Source organism: Platalea leucorodia, assembly GCF_965183815.1.
Source record: "Platalea leucorodia genome assembly, chromosome: 3".
Taxonomy (NCBI): Eukaryota; Metazoa; Chordata; class Aves; order Pelecaniformes; family Threskiornithidae; genus Platalea; species Platalea leucorodia.
The window spans coordinates 35,142,148-35,155,379 of NC_138825.1; the positions used below are offsets into that span (position 1 = coordinate 35,142,148).

General features: G+C 36.9%; 1 protein-coding gene across 5 annotated transcripts in view; it reads right to left on the bottom strand.

Moving 5' to 3' along the window:
• Nucleotides 1-13,232, bottom strand: part of ZFAND3 (zinc finger AN1-type containing 3) — a 143,031-nt gene that overhangs the window by 56,483 nt on the left and 73,316 nt on the right. The window contains exon 1 of one of the 5 annotated variants that reach the window (XM_082305771.1): nt 519-546. The exons of the other annotated variants lie outside the window; for them this stretch is intronic. Within the exon in view, the coding sequence (XP_082161897.1) occupies nt 519-531 (13 nt within the window). The 5' untranslated portion in view covers nt 532-546. Of the gene's footprint in view, nt 1-518; nt 547-13,232 lie in introns of those variants that run through there. 5 annotated transcript variants of the gene reach the window in all.

Here is a 13,232-nt window from a genome sequence, read left to right on the forward strand (position 1 = left end):
ACAATTTTTTACCCAACTAATTGGGACCGTATGGATTCTTGAATCCGTATCAAAGGATATTGGTAATAATCCAACCCAAGGGGAAAGCATGAACTTTAAACAAACTGTGGAAAACAAGGCGACCAGTCCTTGATCGTGACTGCAAGAAATATTTTATTTTTCAATGACATGTAGAGTGGGAATTCATTAGGAAGGACATCTACCAAAATGCACTACTAGTAAAACACCAACCGAGTGGGCAGCTTGCCATGGACTCTTACATGCTGCCGCTGTAAAAGACGGCAATGGCAATAATTCGACCAACTCCAGCAAGAAACAAGAAAAGAAACTCTGGTACCCAACAGCCAGGAAAAGTAAACTGGTATGAGGTTATGGGATTAGTCTGTAAATCTAACTGACTGCAGCCATTTGAAGGATCCATTTGGCACTAAGGAGAACAATCATTTAACATGATCTGAGGGTAATGCAACAGTGGAGATATAACAGAATTAAATATAGGAGAGTTTAAAAAAAAGTACCTGGGGAAAACATCTAAGCAGCTGTGATCTACAGAATTTATTCTCAAAGAAGACCTGGAAAATGTGTAACACGAGCATTTAAAAAGAGACAAGACAAAATTCTAGAAAATACTCAAAAGTGTAGGTTTAGAATTGACTAAGAGCAGCACACAACCCACAAAAAATGCAGTTCTATCACTCCCCTAAACTTCTGTATCTTTATCTCTAGAATTTAGTACTAGTATCCCTTTGCTTACTAATTTGTTTAGTTTCATAATGTCCCATTTCGAATTAAATTCACAGTGATGATACATCAAAATCTATGCTCCTAAAGAGGGAGAGACATTCATTTTGATTAGAAGAATCTGATCCATAAACCCATAAACTAAACACTTTGAAACAGCAGCAAGGCATACAGAGTAAACTAATGAAGTGAACTTCTCAAGGTGCTTTTGTAATAAATGAGAGATCTTGAAAATGGGACTGTTAACTGATAGAAACATAATTTAATTACTGTTCATATTTATTCTGGACACTTCATTCACCAGGCACGTAGGAACTAATATTGTTTTAATAAAAGAAATGTTTCAATTAGCTTTTCTTGTACTGGAGCTATCTTTTAAGTCACCTTATCATGCCCTTTCCAATACCTAGAGAGAACCCTCCAATTTCAAAACGCATGTCTATTATTTTTTAATTAATTCTTCCAGTCTAATTTATGTGGTTCCAATTAAAGTGAACATTCGCCTCATTTTCTGTCAATAATAGTCACATTTATAGTTCAAGCATTCCCAAATACTTGACTATACTCTAAATAGTCAGGATTTTCACAAGGGGTAAAAGGCCTCTACAGTAAATTAAACCTTTCTAGTACTAACCTACAAACCCCTCATCAGTTCCCTCTCCCTCAACTCCAGTTAAGGCACCTTAATAACCACCATTACTGAAACTCTCAAAACATCCCTCAGAATTACTCACTTATCAGACACTTTTCCCCAGTCTCCTTTGAACAGCCCAGAGGCAGAGCCAGAGACCGCTCTGGAAGAGCAGGGAGAGCAGGCACTCTCATTTCTTGGCCTCACTTCCCCACAGCCAACCCAACCCCTTGAAATGTGCGTCTGTGAGGAAGATTTAGTATTTTACTACCATTTAGGTTTTACAACAAAAGCAATGAATGGCAAGGTGAAGTATAAGGGGCGAGCTTCTTCTCACTCTTCTCAACCTTACTGGAATCTGATGCTTCTTGTTGTAATAAATACCTGCCTTTCATATGCAGTAGCTAGAGAAAAGTGTGGAGAGGAAACTCCAAGTCTGACAGTCCTCAGTTGTGGGGGCAAAAACTCTGCAATGGTTGGAGTTTATCTGAGCAATTTGTGACTGCAATGATCTACAATAACATGAAAAAAGCCAGGTTATGTTTTAATCACGCAAGTGAGAAAGCTCACTGGAAACTCATCTGACACCTTTGTGCCTTAGCTTCAAGCTCCACGTTTTACGAACTTCCCAAAGGAGTCCAGGGGCTTAAAGGTGTAGCTGTAGTCTCCCACTTGCCATCCCCTCCATCCTATCCAGTAATCATACAGAAATGGACGAGAGCAGCGCTCAACCTGCCGACAAAAAACTGCACAAGTTCAAGGACCAAGGAAAGGCAAGTTGGTCTAGATTTATGAATCCAAAAGGTCAAACACAGCAAACTCTCACTAGATATGGTTTCTGCAAAACACTTCGTTACAGTGAATTCTGACTATGCAACACTAAGGCTCGGAAACCCAACCCCAACTTAAGCACCCCTTGCTTATTTTCAAGCAAACTTGAAATATATATATTTCTTTCCCAGTCTTTTAGGAACAAAAATATGAATATGCACAGACATCAAAGAACTCCCTCCATAAAATAAACATTGCTTAGGCCCCTCTGAGCAACAAAAACTTGCTGAAGTTTTGAGTTAATAAAAACATTTTTATTTTATTCCTACTTATTAAAATTGTCTTCTAGAAGAAGATAGTAGAAATGTTGAATTCAAGTCAATGACAACACACATTTTCACTATTAGCCAATTAATCCCAAAGGAAATAGCTGGAGCACATATCAAAATCTGAAATCAGTATAAAATGGCTGCAAAAATAAGTCATCTAGCGAGTTTATATCTAAAGCTTATAGATTTTTTTAAATGGTTTTTCTTACAAATGCTGACTATTTCAATATTTAGATGCTTCTCTGGTTTCTTTACATTAAAGGAAGCGTAAAAAAAGGAAAAAGAATGGAAAAACTACTCTCCTCAGAATGATGCATTCCTGTCCCCCCAGTGGAAAAGACAGATAAATACACTTCTCCTCAATTCACTTATTTTTATATAGCAAATACATATGAACTTAAAGCATCTCTTGTGATGATGAAGTGATCCTTCTGCCTGCCAGTGCTGGAGGATCACTGCTGAAACTGGCTAAAGCACATACTCTTGTCTTACTGTGGAAATAAAAAGAAAGCGCAATAAACAAAAAAGGCACGAGAAGAAAATGATCCTTTTGCTTCTCATATCCATGATGTGTGATTTGATATGATCTGACTTCTTGTGCTACCACTTGCAAGTTACTGGAGATGAGAAAATTAGCCTTTCGACAGTGCTGTTTCCAGAGCTCTGCATTGCAAATGGTTGTTATTGGGCGTAACAGATCTGGAATCCCTTAAATGGGAGTCTTCGCTAGCAAAGAATAAACCTCTAAATCAAGGCAGCAATGTGCTGACCTTGAAGAATACATTAATTGAATGCTGATAATGTTGGGAACCTGTACATGAAAACAGATTCTGTGGCCAGTCCTCCATCTTCCAAGTTTTGTTTCTATGAGTTTAACAGTGTCATGGCCATGGAATCAGGATTCCTACTGACGGGAAGGTCCCAGCTGTTTCGCTTTTCATCTAGAGCCTTAGAGAAGATTTACAAGGTTTCACAGGTTCTTCTGTTAATGACATACAAAAAAAAGCAAAAACTATTTTGAGTGTTCAACCTGAGGGGAGAAGAAGAGCAGTTTCTGTTATGCTCTGAAAGAACAACAGAAAAAATCATCCTAAAATGCTTACTAAACAGAAAGGAAAACAAGGATGAAAAATGTTATTCTCGCACATTCAGCTAGTTTGTTACACTTTCTGAAGTGCAATGGCCATGAAAAGCAAGGAACTAAACTATGCTTTCAAGAAGCATTTGAAAGCATTCTTTCAAGCATTTTTTTGTTATCCCTAAACAAAGCTAGAAATAATAATTGTATTACTTAGCCTCTTCAGGGGCTTGCATTCTATAGATTGGTAGATTGAACCCATCCCTGAAAAGTTTATATAGAAAATCTTAGAAATTATCTGCTTTTTGGCATTAATAAACTACAAACTGTTTATGTTAACAACAACCTTTCTCCTCCAGTTAGGGTAGCTAATTGTGTTTCGAGTACAAGTAATTACAGGCATTACTTTGGAAACTAACTGAGGACTGGCACATAAAATTCAGATCAAACAACTAAATATGAATAAACTGAAGGATGAATACATTTTCAGAAAGAGCCAAATGATTGCTAGAAGATATTAGCTGTATCGCGCATGCTGTTCCAATCACCTGCTTAAAGCACAAACATCCATAGAGCCTATCTTATAGCCCAGCAAAAATGGCAAAATGCAACAGATTCCAGCAGCAAGAGGGGAGGGTAGCAGAAAAATTTAATTAACCGACAAACTCAGAATAAACTGGGTCAAGCAGCCCAACCCTCCCCCATCATACTCAAAGAACTAGAGTGGCAGCAAACCCCATATGCAATTCAATTCTGTATTAAAAAAGTTCTAATTTTTCGTCAGGAGCAGCCTAAGCAGCATCCCCCACCATGAAGTCTCCAGTTCAGTGTGTGATTCAGCAGATTAAACTATGTAATGCCTACCACCAGAGGGAGGTGTTCTATTATATCGCATTTTCAAAAAACTTCATCCCTGCACATTGATTTCAATTCTATTTAATCATTATCAGTAGGGAACAAGCTTTCTTCTTTCTGTGAAGACACTTTGAAGAGTCCCTTGTTATGTATATCCACTTTAGACTAATTACTGCTATGGAAATTTGATTTTCTATTTAACAGAAGCAACTTGGTAACTAATCCGTCATTTCCATCCCGAACAATCAACAAAACCCCTGCCCTTTATCCTCTCTTCCCGAGCCATAACACAAAGATATTAGAAATGCTCATCTTCCATATGACTGGGGACCATTACAGATTTTTTTTCCAAAACCAAAACTGCTCCTGCTTTCTTCAGTGAGGAGAGGGGACAAAAGGGGGGGGGGGGGGGGAGAAGAAAAAAAAAAAAAAAAAAGGAAATGGCATCACCTTGCTATCTTGCATGAAATCGGTTCAGCAAATCATCAAACTTGAAAGATATATAAATTAAATAGGAGAAAAAGAGAGAGAGTTGCAGAAGCATGACTGATGGCATTTCATCTTTGGTGAATTCTGCTGTATAAATTTGTGGGAATAACCGATAGTAACAGTTTCCTAAAAGACAAAGGAGTAGTGCCAACAATGTCTAACCGCGGGCATCTATTTTGTGCACAAGCACGAGTGGACAGATACCTCTGGAAAAAGATTCAGAGTGACATGAGGAGAAAAACTACTGCAATATAAAGTGCCTAAATCACTCTCTTGAAATACTCACTTGCCTCTGTTGACTACAGTGGGCAATGCAGTTATGCATGAGGAAAAAAAAATATCTCACAACCCAGCCATCTTGCTTTGCAATGATTCTACCTATTCTGCACACGTAAGGAATAAACACAACCCCCTTGTGTCTGAAAAAGGAGAGTTATATGCTTCCTACCCTACAGAGCTGAACCTGCAATACTCGAAACAACAGCAAATGGAAATACAGATGAAAAAGAGAGCATTGGGTTTTCTTGTGTTTATCACTTCAAATACAGAGCACACCAACTCCAGTCTTCAGGAGAAGAAACCTGTCATCCATTGCATTGGCTATTTCTAATTAAAGTTTGCAAGTTCTTCAATATATGAACTCTAGATGGTAGCTTTTATCAGGAGACTCTCCAATGTTAAATCTGATCTTGCTGGAGAAGCAGAAATATATCCAATAAAAAAAACAGGGGAGTAAAGTTTTCCCTATTAAATGGGTGTTGCTTGGAAACAGCAACAGCAAATCTAACAGGTAAATTACCCTGTGGCTGACTTTCCACTGTTCTTCCTCATCTAAAATGCTGTAAGGCAACATTTTAATATTGCCTAATTGTCTGTATATTAAAAGATCTCTGAGGCAAACAACTTCAGAAATTGTTCTTCTGAAGGATGGATTTTATTCTCACAATCATATAGTAGGACTGTAGTGACAGGTGTGACACCAGATACATTTTTATGACTATATATAAAATAAACTTCAACAAAAGAAATATATTTATTGCAGGCCAAAAGGGAAGAAAAAGGAATTTTTTTTTTTCTGTATGGGAAAGGAACACTAGAACCATTACTTTTATTCATACTATGGGCTTGGATTATCTCTAGAAATGTTACTTACACACACACACACAAAAGTTTTGTGCGTTTATTTAAATAAAAAATGGGCTGCACTAGATATTCTAAAAGTCACCTTTAAGGAACATTTTCTCTTACTTGTCCAAGGTTTCTGTAAACATTAATACATTAAGATTCCCGGAAAATAATAGTGGCAGCTCAACTGACAACATGAGTAAAATGAAGGTATTTCAGGTGATTACATCAATCCACAGCCTAATGTTTGAGGTTTTTTTCTTAGAACTAAATTCCAAGTTGATGCATGTTTTCTCCAAGTCTTAAACTAAGAAATTAATTTGTAGACTTCCATGCTAACTGCACTGTTATTCCACAGGAACTCAAAATTTAAATCTTAAATCTTGCTTCACAAAGGCAAGTCTCCTGCAAATCTCCTGCACTTGATTTCACAAAGACCCAAGAGTGTTCCTGGTTATGCCCTATTTTCTTCCTGCCAAATTCAGCAAAAACTAAGAACACATTAGCACGACAAACACTCTGATATGAAAACCCATGTATTCAATTCCATCAGCATACTCCCTTGCTAATTAATTTGTGACCTCTGCAACACACTCTGGGACTTCAATCTACAATCTCCTCCAGTTCCCAGTTCAGAACATAATTCAATCTTGACTGCAACACTGGTCTGGCTTCCTGCTTACTCCTTCATTTCCAAGTTCCCCAGGCTATATTAGAACGTGTCAGCTGCGTCTGGGATAAACAGTGTGATTACAGAAGCTCAACTTTCAATTACAAGATTTCAATACCTCATATTTAATTTTAGAACCACTCATTTTTATATTTTGCAGACATTTATACTAACAGCTGTGCTACTTCTGCTTTGCCTAGTCTGTCCCAAATCAAATTCTGCTTTATTAAATTACCACCAAACCGAGTTCTGGTTGTGATGCTGCTTGAAATAGTAGATTTAAATTTGCACATTTAAAAGAATTTTTGAAAAACAAAGACAAATAAATCAGTGTGCCAAAAGAGACCATGGTGGCAGAGGTGAGAGATGAAATCCAAGCTTCTGTAGCATGTTCCACTGGATTATTTCAAGCTGCTTTATATTGAACCGTACATCATTTAGACTGAAAAATATCCCACGCTATATGTCTGAAGGTAAAGTTTGTGTTTATTGTTGAGTGATCTTTTCAGTATTTGCAAATACATTTTCAGTGCTGTTAGCTACATTTTCCTGACCATTTTGTAAGGGTATCCAACTGCCTTTAGAGATATGGAAAAGCTGTGTATGAAGAAAATTAAGCCACTTGCCCGATTTCATGCTGGAGATGCATGACAAAGTCAGGAAGCCTACATTCATTTCAGTTTTAGGAAGGGTTTTTGGTGAGTATTTTTAGAAGTTTTGAGAACAGTTTGCCCTGTTTTCTTCGTCTGGCACTCTTGGCCACTACTGATGACAGGGTGCTGGCTAGTCATAGCTTTGGCTGGCTCTGTACAGACATTGTGTTATTCAATTTCATGAATTATTTAGGAATTGTTCATTTGTGCACAGGAAACAGTTTGAAGAGAGCAAGCAACACTGTAAAGAGAATGGAGCTGAGGAAAGAAGAACAGAAATTGGCAAAGAAAGAATATAGTTAGGAGTATACTGTGTGAAGAACTCGAAGCCACAAATCAATTAATATGAATGTTCTGATATTAGCCATTTTGCTTGCAAATTGTAAGGTTTGCCATTTATATCTTGCTTAATCATACTGACCCTTCTAGACAAACAAAACCTGTTTTTTAAAATTATTTCTGAAAAAGAGCTCACCCAGTCTTTCTGAAAAGAAACAGCACTCATAACATCTTTATAAACATTACACAATATCTAAATAGCCTGTTATTTTGCAAACAGCAAAGTGACTAGCGTAAATTCAAATAAAGTAATGCCACGGCTGACATCAAGAGCTTTTCAGTTCCTGACTTTTGCTCTCCTTTTCCAGAGGACCCTGAAGTAGTTCATGATGATGTACGGCAAAATTACCACTTTCTGGTTCTAGAGCTTCTTTCTCTTATTCTTGCTCATCAAAACTGAAATCTCTTCCCTTCTCCACACTCCCTCAAAAAAGTAGTTTTAGAAACATGAAACTTATGTTCTCTGGTCAATTTAAAGATGATTTACACACTCTGTATTTCCCATCAAACTTGCTTTACAAGAAAATGATATTGATTTGCAATGCCATGAGAATAACTGCATCAGTCTGAAAATCTGTAGCAGTCCTTCATGTTGAGGACATGGCACTACTCTTAAGAATTTTCAGATTAGTTTTCCCATCAAAATTAAGTAGCAGAAAAGTAATGATTTTTTAAAAAGCACTACAGTCACTGCCGTGCAGCAGTCCTGCACGGACTGTTAGGAACAGGCTTGTCTGTCAAATTCATTGCAATGCCAGATTCTCAAGCTTTCTGTTTAATCTGTGCTAAAGACTGAGGCAGGCATTGGTTAGTGGAGAGTGGCAGCTGCACGTGCCCATGAATGAGGTGTCAGCAGCTTCTAGATTCAAGCCTCACATTTATGATTTTCTGCATTACCTGCATGCCAGACTTCTTTCAGTGCTGTAAAAGGTATTTTATCTTAAGGATAGATGTCTTCTTTTCATCACTTATTTTTAGGGAGCCAGTATCAGATCTTACATTGATGGATGCTTCCTGCAACTTTTTTTTTTGTCCTTTTTGATAATATCCCCAAGTAAATGATACCTTAAAGATATTCTACAAAAGGCAGTTAAGAATATTGTTGGTCATATTTGTGTTGTCTTCTCACTTGAGCATAATTCTACTTTCTTTTCCGTTAGTCATTCTGTTACTTCTGCTTTCAAGCACAAGGGAAAAAAAACAAGGCTAGAAGCGAGTAAGAGCGACTTTATTCTAAACATGCTGTGTTAGCAAAACATACTAACACTAGGCAAATGCAAAGCAGTCCCAATGCACCTGAATCTTGTCAAAAGCAGAGCATGCTGACAGTATCATGTTTAGGAAGATCTGGAAGTTCAGTAAAGGTAAAGAGCTATCTGCTACTCTCAACTGATTTTCATAGCTCCTTTAAGGAAACAAATCTTAGCCCGCTATTCGGATGCTGAGAAAGTGGAGTTTCTATTATCTTCATTACCTGTTCAATGACAGCAGACTGAACAGCTTTCATCAAACCTCATGCGGTGAAGAACAGAAAGCTGTAGCTTTCCACCTGGATGCCTGATTAGTACTAAAATGTCTTCAAAACATCTGCTTTTAAAAATAGAAGTTGGAAGCACAGCTCCCTACGTTAATACAAAATGACTAACTGAAGTTCGAATGAAACTGATCCGAAACTTCCAAGCAACTACTTTGCAGATTTTTGTCTTACTGACAAAGTTACAAGTTATTTTTACATTGCCATTTTTCATAAGAAGAGAAGAATAGTCTATAGCAGGTTATGTCACGGACCTATCACTGATGCCTAGAAGTTCCTCCAAGCTCTTGTGCTCAGGACCGACACCTGCTCAGTTTTCCAGAAGGAGTCAGAAGTAGGAAGTCCACAACTGGGCATTTCTGAAATTTTTAAACAGAGGTTGCATGCCTTGTTTAGGCATAAGACAACATCTCTTCTGTATGCGGCTGCAAACAGAGAGATTTTTGGAAATACTATCTAAGCTAAAGAACTAGAAGTCACATCAGAAAAATAAAGAACATCAGAATATATATGTATCCACTTAAGAACAGTCACTATTTCTTGAAAATGTCCAGACTATGTACCAATACCTTATGCTGTTTCTTTAAAAAAAAAAAAAACAAAAAACACCAGATTACTCCATAGTTCAATTATTCATCTGTTAGAAATCTGTAGATGCAAATGGAAAGCAGCCATATGATAGCAACTTCAAGTAATTTTTCCAGCTAAAACTGTGAGACCTAAATATTACATTTATTTATAATGCCATTCAACAACTAAATATGAGAGCAGAGAGAACAGAGAGTAATTAGATATACCAAGAGAGAAAAGATGCTCCTGAGGTATCATGCACCTGAAAGTACTTTTATCGGAAAATAAAAATCAGAATGGGCCTCACAATGAGACATTGCAATAACAGCATGCAATTTACATACTGCTTTTATTTAAAAAATAATCATTTGTCATCTTTAAGAAAACACTAAATAGTCCTAGGTTAATTAAGATTCAAAATTATTAGAGAAGTATATATATATACACCAAGCACTCACTAAATGACCCAAAAAAGCCATTTGCTTTGGTTAGTTCACTTTAAAGCAAAATGCATCAATAAATCTCTCTTAAATTTAATGAAGTTTATGCATATCTGCTGCTATCCTAAAAATGATTTGGCAAGCAAAATTTTTGTGAGGAAATCCCGCAGGTCCATTCTCTTCTCTGTTGTCTGCAGAGATTTTGAGCAGGCTGGGACATGTCTCCTCATCCAAACTCTACCATAGTCCTCGTTTGCAAATGTAAATGGTGTGTGAGAGCAGAACTATTTAATCCTCTTAATATTTTAAATATGCCAGAATTTGGTCACAATGAAGAAAGCTTTTCTCTTGTGGCACAGTATTACCCTTATCTACTGTATTTCAGTAGCTATTTTCCATGCTCATTCACCCTAATTAGGGCTTTACTGAGCAAGAAGGTAACAATTAGTGGGCTCTCTAGCCAGTATAACATTGCTTCTTCTAATCAACATGTTGTAGAAAGACAAAAAAACCCACAACAACACTACAACAACAAAAACCCTGAAACCCAAATCCCATCAAGTTATTTTAATCCAGTACCATGACAGGCAGTTATTCTCAGAGTCTGTGATACACACTATACCGTCAAACCATATTCTTAGTAAATACATGAGCTAGAATTACAAGAGATGCTACTCTGCCCTTTTTAAAATCCAAGTCCATAACCAAATGCAAAACTTGAATTTTTCCACAGCAGTGAAAAGAAGCCAGAGCAATGAAGAAGTGCAAAAGAGCAGCAACTTACATTCAGCTTCAGAAGCTTCTACTACTTGAATTGTTTTTGCTGACTTCATGACACCTTACTTTTACTGATTAAGAACCTTTCCCCTCCGGTGTCCATACTGGTTGTATAGTCTCCACTGAGAAGAGCAGTCTTTTGTATAAATATTAATGTTTTACACCTACAAAGGCAGTCAACTGTGAAAAACAGGTTTTTTTCAAAACTTTGTTTTGATTTTCTGTAGCTTGACCCAATATTGCGTAAATTGATTTAGCTATAGGATTCCACTGGGATTTTAATCTTTTATGCGTTTGTTGATATTTTATATACTTAATTATAAGGATAAAAAAATATGCATTCAAAGTGTTTCTGTATACAAAAACCATGCTTTAGGAGATACTGTGTGGCAAAGAACTCTGCAATGACACTAAGTTGTTGAGGAAAAACATGTCTCCAAAGTGAATTTTATTTTTTTTCCTCTTTATTGCACCAGACTCAAAAGAACAAAGTAACTTCTTGGTTACGACTCATTGTTTCGTGACTTACGCTGTTCACTTGCAGCTTTTTGGCATTTGAGAGCAACTTGACTATTCAGAACATCTGACATCTACATTTAATATAGCCATAACATATTCACAGCACTGGGTGAGTTATGGTCTGATGAAAAAGGAGGAAAGGGGAAGAAAAGCAATTAGGAAAACACCCAAGTATTGTGATTACACTGATAAAATCCTCAGAACCAACCAATTACTGACTATGTCTGACACTTGCAGTCAATACTTTCCTTTAAGGTCTGACCATCAATTGCCAAGTTACAATCAGTAAATACAAGGATCTGTGTCAGACATCAGTTAAACATTCATCAGATTTCAGTTACAAGCACCTAAACAAAGACAGGTTTAACTTGAATTAGTAGCTTTCGACTATGGAACAAGTCCTTGTACTTGTGAAGTATCTTGCTTCCCAGTGCTAGAGTCTCAAAGATCTTTGATTAACTTATTTGTAATTTGATGGTTTGCTATTTATACACGTTAGAAAGTCTTAACCCCTCTTGCTTAAAGCTTCCAGAACCCAAAATTTTCCTCAAGCCCCAATGACATTCTGAATATATGATGCAATCTCCACATAGCTGGATATATATCAACCTTCAGTGTACAGGGGCAGGAGTACAGGTTTGGAATACAGGAAAATATTAAAACTATTTTTTCCTGCTTGTTGAGATGGTATACTGTTTAGCGCAAGAAGCACTTTATTTTTGTTTACATGGTACTCAGACCTGAATTTCTATCTCAGATATTTAAATGGCACCGATTCCTCACAATACACAATTTTACAAATGAGACTTAAGTAGAAAAATTAAATAATTTTCTTCGGGGTAGTAAAGGCATTTGTGGGAAATTCCAAACTAATCCCACAGCTTTGTATCCTTTTCTTTTCCTACCTGCATTTCTTTCTTCTATTGTACTGAGTCTAACATCAATTTTATAGAATTAGGTCCCCAGATAATGCCCTAATTAGTGAGTGCACCTATCTATATATCTATCTATATATCTCTACATTAAAAAAAAAAAATTAGAGACCCTAAATGACTACAAACCTGTGCATCCTACCATCTTTAATGTAAAGAAATCTAAACGTCACTTTTGAAAATGTCCTAATGGACAATTTGATTGCCTTTTAAAGAGCTCTGCTTTCACCTCTAGGGGACTTCATCAATGGGAAACAACAGTTATTATGGCTGTCATTTTCTACTGGCTAGAAGACTTTTTCCCATCTCAGTGGAAAACAGTCCTGGTTTTGATTGTGTGTACGTTTTCTATGCATACACTGAATCAGAGTTGTGGATACATATAGGCACATCTGCTCAAAAACCAGAGGGTGTTGTGGGATTAAACTAATCTTTCTTCTTCATACAGCTTCTAAAACTGTTGCGATCATATTCAAAATGCCCTGCTTTAAAGGCATTTCAAGAGAGACAGCACTGACATAATGGCTGATAGATCTCTGGAGTAAAGGAATACTTTTTTATAATAAAAATCAGATAGCTGAAATGGAGGAGGGAAATCGTTCACTGAAATCTGCAATGAGCTCCCTCAGGAACAATGAACCACTACCAGCTCACTTCATTCCGCTACATAGGCAAAGTATGGTTTTTATCCCTTCTAACATGTAATATACATATATACCCTTTCACCTGCACAGTCCCATCCCTTCTCCTAAACCTTTCAAACAAAAACCACTTACATT